Source organism: Drosophila willistoni (assembly GCF_018902025.1).
Source record: "Drosophila willistoni isolate 14030-0811.24 chromosome 2R unlocalized genomic scaffold, UCI_dwil_1.1 Seg167, whole genome shotgun sequence".
Classification (NCBI taxonomy): domain Eukaryota; kingdom Metazoa; phylum Arthropoda; class Insecta; order Diptera; family Drosophilidae; genus Drosophila; species Drosophila willistoni.
Genome location: NW_025814050.1, coordinates 6690516 through 6709846, shown reverse-complemented (window position 1 = coordinate 6709846; position 19331 = coordinate 6690516). Strand labels below are relative to the sequence as shown.

The 19331-nt window shown below is 37.3% G+C and overlaps 1 protein-coding gene across 1 annotated transcript; it reads left to right on the top strand.

The window, feature by feature from the left end:
* The first annotated feature begins 4135 nt into the window (after positions 1–4135).
* On the top strand, positions 4136–12409 carry LOC6644100 (protein wingless). The gene is made up of 5 exons (XM_002066877.4): positions 4136–4268; positions 6481–6743; positions 9921–10222; positions 11119–11576; positions 11688–12409. Exons 1-5 carry the CDS (start codon positions 4165–4167, stop codon positions 11992–11994), a joined length of 1434 nt encoding a protein of 477 aa, XP_002066913.1. The 5' UTR covers positions 4136–4164; the 3' UTR covers positions 11995–12409.
* The last annotated feature ends 6922 nt before the right edge of the window (positions 12410–19331 follow it).

Below are 19331 nucleotides of genomic sequence, written 5' to 3'. Positions count from 1 at the left end.
TTCTTGTTGACAACTTTGTCTATGTTTTGCGTCTGCAATGGGACACACATCATGTTGCAAATGATGCCAAATGATTGCAGACCATATAAATTTCGATTGTGACCGATTAGGAGCTACATACATATACCTGGCTAAAAGAGTGAGACAGAGAAAGAGAGAGAGAACGCCCCCTAGAGAAGAAGTCAGCAACTGCGAGGAAGCGAGTTAGTTGCGCTTCATCCTGAACGATTATTTGCAATTATGAGCTGAGATTTTACACTTTTAGCTCCTTTGTGCTGCTGCTGCTGCTGCTGTCCTACACTCCTACCAGCAACTCCCCCAAGGGAATGGCCATAGAGATAGAGATGATATCTATTCTCTAACACTTTTTCTTCTGTAAAAACCAGTTGACTTTAAGACTTTTGTTTCATAATCAACCTGTCACTTCTACACATCTCAAATGACCTTGAATAGTGGTACACTCAAGGACATGTCCCAAGGCTAGATCCTGCTGCTGCTGTAGCTGCCGTTTTTGGCCTATGCCCAAGGTCATTGAAGAAACTTCAGCCTCGGGGGTGTTCGGTTTCTGGTTTCTTCTTGTTGGTTTTGTTTAGAATTGTTGTGGCGTTGGCTCTGGTGTTGCTTGGTTTCTATTTAATAGAAAATCTGTTTCTGTTTACGTTTTTGATGGATTATCCATAACGTATTTATTTTTGAAGGTTAACCCAACAATTTGTTACGTTTTCGTTTGTATGCTCTGTTGAGTTGTGTTGTGGCTAACCAGATACCAAGGAGGATTCGGTGATTAATATAAATAAGAGCCGAAGATATATCAATCATAAATTAGGCAAAACCCAGTGGGTCAATGAGTTAATAAAATTATATTGAATTGTGGCTTACTTTAATGCAAAATTGAAGTGGTTAAACAAAAGCAAAAAGTAGAAGTGGGAAATCATAAGATAGTAAAATAAGATTATTAAGTCTAATGGTTAATAATAATCATTTACATTTTATTGAATACATTTTATGTCCCTTTCAACCTTTATAATTTCTAATACCAAACTGAAAACCTCAAAACTAATCGATCGTCTCAGTGGTTCTATAACTTTAATTAGCTCTACGAACTAAGCATTTGGCTGGGACTCATTTACAACCCGAAATCTACTTTTGGATTGAGATACCTACAGCATTGAGGGTTTTTGTTTAAGAATTTTTATGATTTGTTTACATATCTGCCTTTCTGTTGCTTCCCTTTCTCCCTCCCTCTCTTGCACAGCCTGTGTGTGTGTGTCTGCGTGTGTGTGTGTGTGTGTGTGTGTCTCATCATTTGGATTTTCCGCAGCAATAAAATTAATAAGAACGCGCTAATTTTGCAGGCCTTTGGCTGGGCCTAAGCAAATATGTGTTACTCACAGGACACACACACAGACTGAGAAATTATCCTTCCATCGGAAGGAGTATAACTCTTTTCCTTTCCTCCAGACTATGCAAATATTTAAACACTAACGGTACGAACGCCATTTTCGATTACAAATGGTTAATGATTATATACATATATAGATCGATTCATTGGTTTGAACTAATTCCTAGAGATGCATTTAAGTCATTAAAGATCATCTCCTCTAAATGATGGGGCAAAGTTAAAGTCAAGAATGAAATGGCGATAGGTAGTTAATTCTAGTGGAGTGAGTGGGTCGGGGAGCCTGTTCGAAACTCACACATTTGCCCAATTAGTTGAAGACATAACACACACACACACGCACACACACACACACACACACATACACGTATAAAGACAGACAGAGCGAGAGAGAGAAAGCAAGAGAGCATGCCTTTGTGAGTATATAAGACACTCCGAAAAATATCTACTCCGAAAACCAACAGAGGAAAACTTGTTCCAGCCAGCAGAAAATGTGAATGAAAGAAGCCAAATGAGCCAAGTGAATTGGCCCCTCTCTCTTATTCAGTAAACTATTTAACAATTAATGAAAATTTAGCTAAAGTTGTGAAATTATTATTTAAACGTTTTTATGCCTCAGCTGAAAATAAACTTAAATTTAAAGCAAGCAAAAATATATTTAAAGGTTAAAAAATAATTCAAAGCAAGTTACGAACTCGAAATTGCACATATTTTCCCATTTGTTAATATAAAAATATGTCTTTTCTTTTTTTTACAAAAGGAAATTAACGAAAATTAAGATGCAGAAAAGTACCTTTGAATGTTGAGTTCTAACATCTAATATAAAGTATTTTAAACATTAGTCTAGCATTGAAATATCGAAGGAAAAAGAAAGAGCATTTGTATTCATTCAATTTCAATTTTCAATCCTATTCATTGCCTTAGGAAACTAATTGTTCATTGGAATAGTTGAAGTCTAGATTAGATAAACCTCTAATTCACTTGATTGTGATTCATATTAATATTGTTATGTAACTTTATGCTCTAAATGAAAGATATCATAGAAATATATATGTATAAAAGAACCCAGAAGAAAAAAAAGAAGAAAAGTAGAAGAAGGAATTTTTTAAATATTAGTTTTAATATATAAATCATAAAAGGAACGAATTGTAAATCCTTTTAAAAGGTCGTAGCCATCACAAAAGCGTAAGGGCCACACACATTCTGTCTATAAAAACGACTTAATACCCTTTAAAATTCAAAGAAAAATAAATTTAGATTACATTATCTTTCCATTACCCAGAATTTAGAGACTTTTGAGGAAAAATCATTCTTGGATATCGAAACTTGATCAGTTTCAAAGTAAAAATCTTAGGTTTGGAGAAGGGAATTCCGCAATTTTACCCCGTGGGGATCCTTCACTGATAAAAATCGCATTATTCGGCTAGTATAATAAACTTACTTATAGATTTCAAAATACGCTCTCCCCAATTTTTAGCAAGTGTCAATCCTTGTTTAAAAGAATTTTAAGTTATGTTTCAATTTGTAATTTATAAAATAATGAAATGATAATCAATACGAAAGCTTCTTCCTTCTTTGAGTTCTCTCCCCCCTCTTTTGATACCTCTTAAGCTGAATAATGTTTGCTAATCTAGGCAGGATTTAGTTTAATCACACAAATATCTGTTATATCACTCAAATTTAATGTGAAATGCCGCCCAAAATGCAAGTAAATCCAGAAAATTGCCATCTAAATGATTATAATTAAATGTAGTTTATTGTGAGTATGTTTTTGTTTTTTGTCTTTTTTCGTTACGTTGCGCAAAAACCCATAAGATACAAGACGATATATGTAATACCGAAAAACTGTGTCCGCCATTTCTTATTGGGTGCTTGAAGAGTTAGTCGGCTTCGCCTGTGTATATACAAGGCAACAACAGCACACAGATGCATTCACGCACACACTTTCATGCATTGAGTGTATAGCGAACGATCGCTTAAGATGAAGAGAGAAGGCAATCATGAGGCAGCTGGTCAGCTATTAATAGCCACTAGCTGTACTCTTCTCACGCACAGGGGCGAGGATATCAAAAGATATTGCTCCTCCCATTCTCGCACACGAAGCAGTTGTTCGATCGCGCAACATCGTGTCGTTAAACGACGACGACGAACGATGTGAGTGTGTGTGTGTGTGTTCATCTGTGTGTGTATGTAGGTATGTACGATAAATGTGATATGATCTTGCCCGTTGTCGTTGTTGTTGCTGCTGCTGCTGCTTCTGCTGCTGCTGACAACGCAGAGTCAGGCGCAAAGTAAGAACCGTGTGTTTCAGTTAAGCGTTGGCACTGAACCGGGCAACAATCTTTCACTCCTCCGCTCCCAGTGTCGCGATCGAAATAAACACATACATATAAATAAATGTTAAAAATGCTGAAATGCTAAAAATTTTCCAAGTGTGTTAAACCGTGTGATTTTGCTTTGAATGGACGATCCGAACGATCGATCTATCTGCTAATCGTTCATTAAATCTACAAATAAATATGAAATTCAATTTCAATCTCAATGCTAATGCTAATGATGATTATGCCTCATTTATAGTGCGCTAATTGAACGTGAAAATTGCCATACAACAACAACAACAACGACAACAACGAAATTGAATTTATAAAATAAACAAAATATTTGTATGACTTTTCGAGTCAGACAAATAGCAACAACAACAAGAATTAAATAAAAAGTGTTTCAAGTGTAGACCTTAACAACAACAAACAAAATATATAAGAATCATGGATTTATCATATATATTCGTCATCTGCCTTATGGCCCTAACATTCGCTTATGAAACGGAATGCAAACAAAAATCCGGCCGGGGGAGAGGCTCCATGTGGTGGTAAGTTGTTATTATCAATATCAAGAATTGCAATTGCAATGAGTTTTGGTCAATGGTTGAGCAGAGCAAAGAACTTGGCGAGGAAGACGATGCTGAAGTTTAAACAATTAGCAAGAAAGCGAGAAGTTTTCAGGCAAACAAAGCGACGGGGGCCAAGCAGAAGAGCCGCAAAAAACCCCAAAAAGCAAACAAAAAACCCAAAATTTGTTTTTGGAGGCAGGCACGCGCCATGCAACAAAGCAACAAAACAACAACAACAAAAAGAAAAGAAATAAAAGAAAGAGAGAGATGAGAAAAATAAAGCAACCTTAAAGATGTTAAAGGTCGGTCACGCACTAAATGCGGAAGCCACAAAATGCAGCGGTCGCAGCCAAAAAAAAAAACAGAAAAGAAAAGAAAAAAGCCACAAAAATCCAACAAAAGCTGCTACCCCAACCCCCTTACCAGCCAACAGCATCTTCTCTTTCCATTGATGAAAGCAATTAAAAATTCTAAACGCGCATTTTTCATTTCTCATACTCCTGAGAGAGCAGAATGTGTGTGCGTGTGTGTGTGTGCGTGTCAGTGTATGTGTGTGGGCCTGTGCGTGTGACACACTTTAATTTAAGTTGGCGGAAAGTGCGGTTTAGAGAGGGAAGAGAATCCATCTCTACCGCAGAGCTAATGGGAAACCATTTGGTCAGGCAAAAGAAATTCAAGTTCGTTGCTTAAGTCTTTCGTTTTCTTCAACAATTTTCAAAGGATAAACAATTTTTGATTTTGATTTTTGATTTTTTTTTTGGCAAATTTCAAATCATTTTAGTAACTATGTTGATTAGAATAGGTTTCATACTATAAAGTGATAAGTTTTTGTTTCAGGTAGCTCAAAATTTTATTTTTTGAAAAGACAAAAAAGTTTTTTTTAGGTTTTGCTGAGTTTTAAAATTTATGAAATTATTTCAAACTTCTTGAGCTGTTAGGGAACTTATTCATTATTTCAGCATTTCAAGTTGGCAATCGCATAACAATTTTTAAATTTGGTTAAATGAAACTTCTTTGAAAATTAAAGAAAATGTCTTGAAATAAACAAATCATTTACTTTGGATTCCAAGTTCAGTTTTGTTAGCATTACTTTCATAAAATCATAAAAATCCCAACAATAAGTTGCTTAACTTTAGTTATAGATTTCCTTAAAAAAACTCAAGGTTAAATTGTATTATTATTTTTTTGTTTTTAATTACCTGTAAGCAAATGTAATGGAAGAGATTAAACTTTTATGATTTGTTTGTCTCTTTGGCTGGTTTTTATCATGTATTCAGCTGTTAATAAGTTTTTATAACGGCATAAAACAACATTAACAACAGCAACAACGCAAAAAAAAAAAAAAGTTCAAACTGTTTATGTGTATGTGTGTGAGCGAGTGTGTATTGCCGACGCATAAATCTTGATTTTTTCCTCCGATTTAATCCGCCTGGGAATTGTTGGGGGCCAATCGAAGGGGAATCAATCGCAAAACAAGATTTCTTTCTTTTTTTTTGTTGTTTTTGCTTCACTTTTGGTTTCAAGAAGATGTTAAACATTTTGCTGCCCTGTGTTACACTTTCAATTTTTTGTTATTGTTGTTGTTTTGAAATGAAGTAAATTTGCAATTTTTGCATTATGCAATATTTGTTTCGTATTTCCCACCGTAATTAACAGCCAATTGTTTCATGAATTTGTTGTTTATATTTATTTTTATTATAAATTGTTTTTCAAAACACGAAAAATAACCATAACAACAACAAAAACAACGCATTGAAAAGACAAGGAGAAAAACGTCAACGTTAAGAAAGGAAAATAAAGCGAGAAGCCGACAAGTGTGGACAAATATTTGCTCTCTACTATAGGAATTATTGTATGTGTGTGTGTTTGTGTGTGTGTATGTTGTGTTTTTATTTTTCTATATTGTATTTTTTTGTGTTGTGTGTGGTTTATGCTTGAGTAACGCCGGCAATTGACGTTTACCGCCTAACAAAAAAAAAATGCCAAGTAAAGGAAAAGCCGCAAGTGAAAAACTCAAAACTGAAACTCAAGTCAAGTGGAAAAGTAACCAAAAAATGTAATGAAAATATGTCTCATACTCCTCCTCATAAAAACCTTAAAACCAAGTCAAGCATTAAATAGTTTTGAAACAAGATTGCTCTATTAACTACATACATATAATTCCCTTCTTTCTTTTTTTCATATTTTACAGGGGCATTGCCAAGGTTGGCGAACCCAACAACATTTCTCCGATCAGCACTGGCATTATGTATATGGATCCGGCCATACACTCAACCTTAAGAAGGAAACAGCGTCGTCTGGTACGCGATAATCCCGGTGTATTGGGTGCTTTGGTTAAGGGTGCCAATTTGGCTATAAGCGAATGCCAACATCAATTCAGAAATCGCCGTTGGAATTGCTCGACGCGAAATTTTCTGCGTGGCAAAAATCTATTTGGCAAAATTGTTGATCGAGGTGAGTTTGAAAACTGAGTGAAAGGAAAGCGAGAGAGAGAGAGAGAAAGAGCGAGAGGGAGAGGGAGAAGGAAACGTAATATGAGATCCAAAGATTGTTTGTCAACGCCCTTTAAAATGTCACATGAGTTCATATGAGTTGCCCTCTTATTCTTTTGTCTTATTTATGTAGAGTTTGTAAAATGTCAATTCTCTTGCTTCTTTTTTTTTGTTGTTGTTGTTTTTGTCTTCTGCTGTGTGGCGCTTGTTTGTTATTGTAATATGATCGTTGAGCACTTGGTTGTATCATATAATATGTATAGATATGTCCATGTTATACATAAGGTAAGTTAAGGGCCACTTTCATTGAAAACAAAGGCTACTCTTTGTTTGCTCTACTTTCAGCATGTTTATGCTAATTATAAAATCAAGTTGGCAGCACTGCAGGAAAGATAGAAAAATTTGTATACACTTGAAGAAAATTTCACTAAAATGGAAAGTAAAATAAAACTAGGTACGAATTAAATCAATTTAGTTCTTATTTTGTTTTCATTCTTGTATAAATGTAAACTCAATTTGGTCTTCATTTAGTTTGAAATAAGAAAAGAGTTTTGAAAAATGGAAACCAATTTTGAAATTAATATTAATCTAAACATTCTGGAAAGTATTTTCTATATTTTTCCATTGATAAATTAACAATTCTACAACATTTGTCTTAATATATAATAGGACTTCCTTTTTCTATTAGAAATATATCAACAGATTTTCTAAAATTTCGAAACTGTAAATCAATATTGATACAAATTGCAAAAAAGAAAGAAAAACAAAAAGTGAAAGAGTCACTTAAACAGAGCAACCTGCTGTTTTTAGTTTGTTTCGTTGGAATTTCACCCGCAGTTTTATTAGCTACTGTTTAAAAGGTAGCTACCTGACTGAATGACTGACTGACTGACTGTCTATATGCATATAGATATATTTATATACATAACTGACTATAGAGTAATGCCAATGTGGGCGTAAGTCAATGTCGCGTGGCTGTTTTCTTCCCTCTTCTTGGCAAGTGAAGCAGCAACAGCAGCAGCTGCTGCTGAGGACTGGAGTTTTTATTGACTGAAAAGTAGAGAAGGCAAAACCTCTTGACCTTATCAACGTCCTTTTATTTAATGATTTGTGCACTCTTCCTCGGGCCTCTTGACATTTTTTATGGGCATGGTGATAGCTTTTTATCGCTACACTTTCATCGCATCACAATTTTTATTTTAGTATTCTCGCTCTCTTCCTCTTGGTTTTTATTGTCCTTGGCCCTAATTAACACCCCTAAAGCCATTAACACTTGGGGTCCCGATCAGTCAGTTCAATGACTGTCAAACTGCGGGGTCTCAAAACTGAATTTCTTTTACCTCACACTCACACTCTTGTGGATATATAATAGGCCTGACACCTAGTCAATTTGCCATGCTATACGCTTTAATAGGCTGTCTCTATTAGTTTTAATCATCATCGTCAGACTGGTGTGTAGACTGGGATCCCTGTTGGGTTTTATATCAATGTCTAAACTATTCCTGGAACGAGTGAGGAGTCCCAAAAGGACTCTGAAACTCACTGAAACTAAGCAGCTTAGGAGATTGGAACTTCTGGTTAGGTAGCTGCCAGGTAGAAATAGATTGTTCAATCAGTTCTTTCTCTCTCTCTCTCTTTGAATCTCTCTGGCCACGCCTCTTTAACAACGGAAATCCGTTTAGCAATTACGCAAAAAAATAAAAGAATCATACATATATAGTATGATATATGTGAATGTGATTGCTTTGTAGGGAAAACTTCTCAAATTTCATTCTACTTACTCCCTTTAGTTTCTGGACACACCCAATTCCACTGATTGCCCCCACCTCCCGTCTGCCCCCACCAACCCCCGCAATTTTTACATGCTTTTTTTTATTATCTTTTGTTCGACGACGACCAAAAACCATTTGGTTCCTCAAACTTATTTACTCAGCTCAAACAAGAGAGAGGGATAGAGAGAGAGAGAGGAAGAGGGGGGGAAAAAAGGAGGACGCGAATTCTTGCTAAGCTAATCATTCGAAAAAATACAGAAAAAAAAAGTCACCAATGACTTGTCACGCCTCCTTTACCGATTCTTATCAGAGATATGTGTGTGTAAATAAACACATACATTTACCTGTATATAAATATATATATAGTAAATGAAATTTTTTTTTCTGTTACGTGAAATTATTTAAAGAAAACGAAACCACAAAACGAAAAAAACAAAAACAAACATTAACCGGGAATTGTAGTTTCTGTGGGTGACCGAATTCCAGGAAATCGACCAAATATCAAAAGCGGCAAAATAACACACACATACACACACACACACACACACACACACCAGGCGGAAGTTGTAGTTGTAGGTGAAAATGATGAACTCCAATGGATGGATGTCAGTCATCAAGTGAAAAGCAAGACTCAAATCATTCACACAGAGCAAAATCAATCGTCACCTCAAAGAATAAGTCCTGTTTGAAATTCCCCACACCACACCAGGGAGCCCTTTAAGTCACTCTGTACTAAAGGACGAGGGTATCCTTTGAGCCTGCTTAGGCAAAACCAAACAGAAGTCTGTAACTCTAGTAGCTTTACACAATTGTCATATCACAGGGGAAAAAAATGAAAGAAAAATGTATGTTCAATTGTTCACAACAAACTCATTACCCGAAAGAGGATGGACAAGCTACCTGGACAAGTCTCCCTCCACCTCTGTCTCTGTGTGTGCGTGTCTGTCTCGGCCTTCTTATGAGTTATCTAGAGCCTCTGTATGAGGCACAACCACTTGAAAAATTATCTGCAACATGTAAATTCAATTTTCATTGTTCTTTATCTGCGATGGCAGTTCAGAAGACACTGAAGACACAACACTCGACTTGCGTTTGAGTTGGAATTTATAGTTGAGCGTTTAATCTGTGTCAGGTTTTGGTCTCGTGATAGCTTGAAGTGTCATAATTGACCAGACTTTGGAAGACAAGTGTCATTACTCATAGGAAGAGAAATATTGTAGAAAATATTTTTAACTCTAGAGAGATCTCAATCTTTCGATCTCTCTCTCTCTCTCACTGACCAAAGTGGAACACCCAGAAGGCTTAAAATAAGAAAAAAAGTTAAGAAACAACAAAAATTTCATTCTTTTTCGCTCGTTTCATTTTAGGATGCCGAGAGACTGGATTCATCTATGCCATAACCAGTGCGGCTGTCACCCATTCCATTGCAAGGGCCTGCAGTGAGGGGTCCATTGAATCCTGCACCTGTGACTATAGCCATCAGAGCCGCTCACCACAGGCCAATCATCAAGCTGGCAGTGTGGCCGGTGTACGAGATTGGGAATGGGGCGGCTGTTCGGATAATATTGGCTTTGGTTTCAAATTCTCACGGGAATTCGTCGATACTGGCGAACGTGGACGCAATTTGAGAGAAAAAATGAATTTGCACAATAATGAAGCTGGCAGAGCGGTAAGTAAAACAATATTTAAAAATCTTACAATTTCTCTATTTGAGTATTTGGGGGGGGGGGGGTTCATTTATTATCAACAATTTCCGTTTAACTACATAGTACGTAGTCAATTAAGATGTTCGAGGTTCGTAAATAGTCAGCAGATGAGATTTCATTTAAATTGTTTGGGAAATTTTCAATGTAATTGAAATAAAAAACACCAAAAGGTTTCGGAATTGCAATCATAAATCTTTAAACTAATTAAATTACGACAAAAATGATGTGGAACCACCATGTGATGCCTCCTTCGGAGCTCTTGTGTGGGGCGTAGAAAGTAGCACAAGCTAAACTCTAGCCCAATCCCAGATATATGTCCATGTTTCACTCCTACTCCTACTCTGTAGTCAAGTTTACTTCTGGATCTCAGAGAGCTCCTTTTAGCCCACCATCTGTGTTATTATTTTATTACTTGTTATGGGCTCCTTCATCATGATCAACATGAGCAGCATCATCATCATCATTATGATCGTCATCATGTTGATCATCATCAGCAGCCAAGTGGCCCCCCAACTGCGTTGATTTCTTACTTTTTGGTCTGCACAATTACAACAGCAACAGGGGGTGGGCTTGAGGGGACACAAAAGGGGGGCAACATGCGCTCACAGCAAGTTGCAACAACATTTATTGATTTTTAATAACTGCAACAACGTGGCAGGCGGGCCGCCAATCTCCTCTCAAATCGAACAGAAAGAAAAACCAAAAAAAAAAACGGCAAAATAATTAAGTGAAAAACATATTGCCAGTCCAGGGAGCTGTTCGATCGATCGATCGATCGATTGCTCGGATAGATGGATGGATCCCTAATAAAGTCATACTAATGAACAATTTTTCCCCCCCCTTTGTTCCGCTCTTGCAGCACGTTCAGGCAGAGATGCGTCAGGAGTGCAAATGCCATGGCATGTCCGGCTCATGTACGGTGAAAACTTGCTGGATGCGATTGGCCAATTTCCGTGTGATCGGTGACAATCTCAAGGCCCGTTTCGATGGTGCCACCCGTGTTCAAGTCAGCAACAGTCTGCGTCAGAGCTCCAATGCGGTTCCCGTTGTCGTGGTCAGTCCCAATGCGGCTGGCTCCAGTCAGGGTGTAGCCAATGGACTGCTGCCTCAATCGGCATTCGAGGATGAGGAACGCATGCTAAACGATGATCATATGCCCGAATTGCTGATGGATAACAATGGCATGGCCGTTATTGGTGGCCATCAGATGCTCAGCAAGCAGCATCATCCCAATATGCCATCACCAAACAGTTTGCCAGTGGCTGGTTCAAGGGCAAGAAATGGCAATGGACGACGAATGGGACGCAAACATAATAGGTAAGAGAAAGGAGAGATACTTTCTATATAATTGATAAGTTGAAACGATGGTTAAGAACTCTCAACTAACTAAAATCTTTTATTATGTTTTGCTTTCTCCCTCTCTCTTAGATATCAATTCCAATTGAATCCACACAATCCCGAGCATAAGCCACCAGGTCCCAAGGACATTGTTTATTTGGAGCCATCGCCCAGTTTCTGTGAGAAAAACTTGCGACAGGGCATTCTCGGCACACATGGTCGGCAATGCAATGAGACATCCTTGGGTGTCGATGGCTGTGATCTGATGTGCTGTGGGCGTGGCTATCGGAGAGACGAGGTCATTGTGGTGGAGCGATGTGCCTGCACTTTCCATTGGTGTTGTGAGGTCAAGTGCAAGTTGTGTCGAACCAAGAAGGTTATCTATACATGTCTATAAGGACATACCAATCCCCCGCCACCACCCCCCCCATCTCTTTAAATTTTAACCTTCTTCTTATATACCCAACTATATCTTACTTACTGTATGTGTGTTATGTATTTTGTCTACGCTTAGCCTTTGTTATTTAGCAACTTAAGAGCCTAGACTATAGCCTAGTTAAAGTTTAAAAGCATTTACTAAACTAAACTAAACTAGCCCCGCCCAATCCCCAACCCCGCCCCCTCTTACTCAGTCCATTTTGTTTAGCAGTATTAAATGAAAGAAGAAAGTAACAAACAAAAAGAGAATATTAAGCTTAATTATATAATTTGCCCAGTTTTTAGTTTTATAAGAATTTTGTAAATTCAACTTAAACCTCCGCTGCTCCGCCCAATCCTTTAACAAGTCCATTATAAAAAATTTAGTTTAAGTAATTAGTAATTTTTAGTTTTAGCATAAAATTGTAAGTGTGTGTGTTTTTTTTTTCTTCTTTTGGCAACAAAAATATCAAAAGAAAAGAGAAAAATTTACTAAGAAAACGATGAAAAAACAAGACTGAAATTCAATCGCTCTCTCTCTCTCTCCCCTTCTCTCTCTATATATCTCTCCCTCTCTTTCTATTTGCATTTGGCTTGGGCCTGGACCCCAAGCAAATGTCCAAGTAGCTAATCCAATGAGAAATTATTGTTCAGATTTTGGAAAACAACTTAGCAAAAGTTTTCCAAATTTTCTGATACAGACAAAAAAGCAGAATTTTTTCGTGTACATAATTAAGTTTAATTAAACTAATTTAATTTAACATTTAACAAAAAACAAAAAAGAAATTAAAAGTGCACAAACAAATTGATAATAAATTTGAAATTTATAAAACATTCATTCAATCCCTTTGCTCCCCTTTCCCCCCCTCTCACTCTCACACATTTCCCCACTTCTATTTTCGGTTGTGCATTTTTCTTTTTTTTAGGTATTAACTAATTAATTCAAATTAAATTTACAATTTAATTATTTAATTAATTTATATTAGACTAGAGACATACAAATTTTGTAAAGTATTATTAAACAAAAGGAAAAACAAAAACAAAAAAAAAAAACAAAAACCAATGCGAGAAAAGAAGCAAAAATTGAAAAAAAAAAATGAAAAGTAAAACGAAAAAAAAGAATGCTTAAAAATGCAAGAAACAAATCAATAAAAAGCAAACAACTAAATGAAAATTTAAACTATTATTTTGTGTATTTTTTTTTCGTAAGCAATTATTTGCGGTAATTACGCGAGGGGCGGGGCAGATCAACCGGGTCATGGTTAAACTCAATATTTGATTTAAGGTCAATTCAATGAAGTTCCCAAGCGCATTTTTTCAGTTGTTGTTGTTGTTGCTGTTGACAGTTGCAACAACGAGACAGTTGCATCTTTTGTATATTGTCGGCGGCGGTGTCCCACCTCATCTCTCTCACTCTCTCTCTTGTTCTCGCTCTCGCTCTCGCTGACAATGCGAACGACAATTCCGCGCACTGCTGTCAACGGGAACGGCGAAGATCAGAGCTTAGCTCTTTGGTCTGGACATGCAATTGCTGGCTGACAGCCGGTCCGATCCCGGCTACAACAGATCTACAGATGGAACGCGCGAGAGACTAAGAGAATGACTCCCTCTCTCAACCCTCTCTTTGAGTTCTTCTTCGTGGTTGTTGTTCTTGGAGGAAGGCCTGCGGGGCTTACATTGATCCTTGATTTGATTTTAGCTACTGATCTGCTGAATGCCTGCCTTCCCGGCTACATGTGTCCAATGTAGTTGACAGTTTTGTTTCGCTTTTTGATACGCTCCAAGAGGAAGACGACGACGAAGAAGAAGAAGGGGTGGGCAATGCCAGATGGGACATGACGGAGGAGATGAAGGCGAAGGTATCGTAGTCATTAAAATGGGTGGGAAACAACACACAACTGAATTGCATTTCAAGTTTTGTGGCACATACCAAAGTGATGTTTGATTAGCTGAGATTTTATTATGGCGAGTGTTGCGCGAAGGAAGTGCTCCTCTGATTGATCGAACGATTTGATATTATTTTGAAATCAATGTGAGCCATAAAAACTTGTCCTTAAACAATTGCAATTGTTTGGATTATGAAAAAACAAAGCAAGCAGGTGCTCTTTAGATATAGGATAGATACCTCAAGGTTATCAGAAGATTTAAATTCGATTTACTCCAAAAAGTGACTTAAGTAATGCCTCCGACATTCCCAAACTAATGTTTTAAATGAATAACTCGAAATAGCATCATTTCGTCAACCATTTCAAGATCATCTTTCATCAAACATTATGTCATCTGTAATTAGAGAATAGCGTGAAATGCTTGGCAAATGATTCACAAGTTGTAGATCTGTTCTGCCACCCAAAATGCAACTCAACCGAACTCTAGAGACCAAAGGAGAACAAAAGGAACACTTGGCCGATGCATTTTGTAGACGGAGACATCATAACCCCACGGGGCACATACTGCATGGCTAGTTAGAGAATCTAGAATAGAATAGAAGAAGCTGGAAGACCTGGGCTCCTTTGTTGGACAAACAACTCAAATATGGCACAGAGAGGCGACAATTGTTGTCTCCAAAGAGTCGTCGTGGTCGTCGAGAGACAGGAGACATTGGCTTCTCTAATCAATAAAACTAACGAGCGGATTAAGATTATGTTGGAGAGAGAGAAAAGAAGACCAAAAGCGGCGCATGCTCAGACCAAAAATGGTCAAGAGGCCTAATGAATTGCAAGGCAAGAAAGGGAGGGAGGGGAAGAGGTGGATTGGACCTGAAGCTGGACCTTAAGTCTGGTGCAGCATACGAAATCAAAATCTTTGTCCTCCACTGAGCTCAGCTTCGGTTTGATGTGGATGTGACAATGACAGTTGTTGTTCGTCATGTTTGGTGCATGTTGTTTGGCTCTCTGGTGGAGTCTCTTGTGGTGGTGAGTCTTCTCTTCATTCTCTACCCTTTCAGCTCTTTCCTTCTTTCTTTCTTTCTTGCTTTCATGAGCTTTTTGTGTTGTAATTGCAGACGCCACACGTTTCGCTTGCAGTTTGGATTTGGAAATGGCAATCGATTGCTGCTGATCATCGAATACAAGGCAACTTGGCATTCGGGACACGCGCATGCATTGGCATGACAAGACTTTCAAGACCTTGCGGGGACGGCGAAAGGGCAACACCACCAACAACAACGACAAACCAACAGAAAGAAGGGCCTGAAATGTTGAACACAAAAATGTGAATGTGTGTAAGTTAGTGGGGGTTTTTTTTTTTTTGACACATAAAAGCCGATCTTTTGTGTTAATTAAGTGGCAATTGTTAAAGGCGTGAGAATTTAACGGATTAGAGATGTAACACCGAGGAGAAGCAGGTGGAGGAGGAGGAGGAGCTGAAGATCGAAACCGATACTGGCATAGCGGTTATGTTTGGGTTAACGGTTATACCATTTCGGTTCATCTTCTTCCTCATTGGCTATCAATCATTGAAACTTGTGACGACAAGTTCTCCTCCATCTACGCGTTTGTCACTTACCAGGAAGCCATGACCAAGCAGAGACCACCAGCATTGGAGCCCTCAGAGACCGACCTAGACCAGACAGCATCAGTCGGAGACGCAGACAGAGACGGAGGGAGATCATGGCTTGGACCATGTAATTAACGGCACGCAAAAAGTGTTGGCACTCAAAGCAAAAAGAAAATGCATTTATGGTCTGAGACTGACTGAAGGCGACACGCATATAAACATTACCATTTTTGGCTAAAGACGCGACAAGTGAGCACCAGCAGCAGCTCCAGCACCGCAAGCCCAGGAGATGGCGACCAGTTCCTGTTCCAATTCAACCAAGACCTGCCTGCCTGTCTGTCTGTCTGTTTGGGTGGTCATCTTTTTAATTGAGTTACAAAAAGGTCAATCGATCGACTTTAATTTATTTTAATAATTACACGCACTTTATGCCTAATTAGTTGGCTTTTTTCACTCTCCTCCTCACCTCCCCACCTCACCTCTCACCTCTCTTCACTCACACAACACACCTCACCCGGTTCTGCTCTTTGTCGGTTTCACCACAAGAGTGAAAAAAAATAAAGTTTCCCATCATTTGGCTTCCCATTATGCAGCGTTCGCGGCCACCGAATTCCAAAGGTGAGCGCAAACCGTATGGGCGTCAGGTTTTTGCCAAAGAAGAGAAGGAAAAAAAAACGTTAAACAAAGGAGTTGATCGGGCGAGCGGAGAGAGGGGAGGAAGTGCGCCTGCCTTGGGTGCCCACTAGTGGTAGTTGTAGTAGTACAACAATTCACAAGGCAGTCAACGGATACCTCAAAAAGAGTGAAGAAAAAGCTATGCAGCTTTGGCGATCATCTCCTTTCGTTTCGTTCAGATCAACTCAGCTCAACTCAACTCATTGGGGGCGCTTTTGTTGGTCGGTCCTCGATCCTCCTCAGTCCTCCATCTCTCAACGCTCGCCTTTGTTTGCCCTGGCTCTTATTTTCTGCCCTTTTGGTGTGCCAACTTAGCTTAAATTTGCTTGGGCCTATTGTTGGTTTGTGTTTTCATTTTTAAGCCTTTTATTCTGCGTCTTTAAATATATGTATGTGAATGGATCCAAAACAGGGGCAATCCTCCGAATGACTGTTTCGAAAGTAAATAGATTTAATTACCATAAGAGAAGAAGGGGCAAATTGTTTACAGACTTATGAAATTTATAAAATATTTAATGAAATGGTGTAATCACTTGTGTGTATATTAGGATTTAACTTTGACTTCTTTCCACAAACAAAAAAATGAATAACTTAAAAAGATATAAAACCAAAAAACAAAATGCTATAAAATATTAAAGTTTAAGTTTTCAAAAAAGCCAGAGAGCTTAGCTAACCTAACCTTAATAACATTAATCTTAATAATTAATCAGGAAATAGTATTCAGTTTGATCTTATCTTTGACACACTACAGGTACACTCATTTACACACATATATCTATAGCGGACGTTGACGATACTATGCGCAGTACGTTCAAGTGGCCCCTACGACACCAGGACAAAGCCTGTTACGCGCGAGCCCAAGCAGATAACTGCCCACCTCCCACCCGACCGACCGAGGGGTGCAGCCGTATAACGCACGGCACTAATCGCGTGGACAAATACACAATAGAAAAAACAGACAAACAAATAATACTATAGCTATCTATTAACTAAATGGGATAGGATAGATGTTTTAAGCATATTAATAGAAAACTCTGAGCCGATTACAGGGGATAGAAGATTGTAATCAGAGCAGAGGACCCTAAAAGGTTCATGCATAGCATAGTTAGAAGAACAACGACTAAGGGATAAAGGTATTAAAGGATGTCTACTCCGTCTACATGGTACCGACAGATTCACCTGAGCTAATAACTCAGGCGAGTCGATATCACCAATTAGGAGCTTGTGCATAAAAATGACACCAAGCCATTCTACGGTTAGTTAGGGACGGATGGTTAATCAAGAGAAGTCTACTAGAATACGAAGGCAAATTGACATATATACCAAGTAAGTTTAGAAATTGTAATAATCTTAAATGTGTAATTATTTATGCGATTTAAAGAAAATGGGGGAAACATTTACTTCAATTGATTTCTCTATAATATTATTAATAGTTTGTAGAGATTAAACTTAATTATTTTAAGAGTTCAGACAGCTAAACAGATATATATATATATATATTTACAATAATTCGAATTAAGTAAATAGTTGTAGTTACAAATTTGTTCTCAAGTCAATAGTTATAATTACCGAATTATTTATAAAAACCCTAATAAATATTCTGCTCGATAGTTGTAGTTGAGGAATTATCATTATTATTTTTATTAAAGTATATGATATAGTTGTAAACTATCAACCTAACTATATTTTACAAGCACTGGCAACTAAGTCCTTCGGCTTAGACGAAAACTACATCCATACACTAGCCTGGGATTCGAACCCGGATCCTCGTTGTTCAGTTGACTTAATGACTGGGTCACTTAGACAACTCATAGTTGAGGCATAATTTGCTAAAACATAATATATGTTAAAAAAAAGGAATAAATAGAGATTATGAAATAGAAGAAAAGAAGGAGTATGGGGATCTTATAGCTAAGAAAGATTATTAATATGCTGATAAGTGGAGTATACACATATCATATTGAGATTATTTGCTAGCCGGATAGTTCTGTCTGAGGCGGTCTCAATATTTACCCTAATATGCAATTCTGGCGTCAAATAATGCTAAGGCACATTTAACCCTCCAAGACTTAAGAGTGCCTCAAGACACATATCGATAATTAATAAAATCATTAATTCTGACCATTTTCTAGATCATTTGGGAAATTATTTAATGTTAAAAAGTTGAATTTGTTTAATTTTCAAAACAATATTAGTTTCCATTGTTTGTTATATTTTATGACAATCGATTAAAAACTCACGAGCCTTAGAGGGTTATGATAAGTTTTAGTATTTTGTTTTGTGCAATTTAAAGTCTTTTTGACTATGTTTTGAAAAATGTAACTATTTTCCAGCGTTTTTGAATACTCCAGACCTGCTTCAGAACTGCTGTTGTTTTTGCATTGTTTTAAATGTCAATCGATTTGAAATCCAAATTATTTTTGAAGCAGAAATTAGATTTAAATTGTTTTTAAAATGATATAATGACAAAAATAAAAACTAATTAAGTTTAAAGCATTTGGAGAAATTTATTTGATGATAAAAGCAAAAGGAGAAGCACATAGCTACACACTATACAGAGACCCCATACCAATGTGACCTTCTTGTAACACCACCTTAACAATTAACCTTAAAATCGTAGAATGCAGAGAACTAAACCGACCAAGAACACAAACCCCTACCAAACTATAGCTTACCCTTCCAACCAAAATGTCACTGCACTAATCAAATTTTTAAAAGCAACCATAAAATATCTCTTTTCTATAAGAACAACTTGTACAACACATTTAAGTAAATGTAAACAAAATTAATTAGCCCATTTGTTAGGTTAAGGGCTAGTAGCTATAGCTGGTAAGAAAATTGGCTGTAATTTGTATTAACTGCCCAATCACATTATAAATAAATATTTGATAATAAAAGCAAAAGCAGAAATCATTTCTGATTCCGACGATTTTATTCGTAATCGAAATTGGGAACAGGCTACAGATTTTAGACAGTTCGTCCTTCTAATCTACTAATATTCAATTCACAGATTGCTTAAATTAGATAAATTGTAAGAAATTAGTAAGTTTATATCAACATTTGATTGAAGAAGACTTCGATAGGTAAATTATATAAAAAACGCTGATGGAAAAACAAAACTGGCTACATCGCCAACAAAATTAGGAT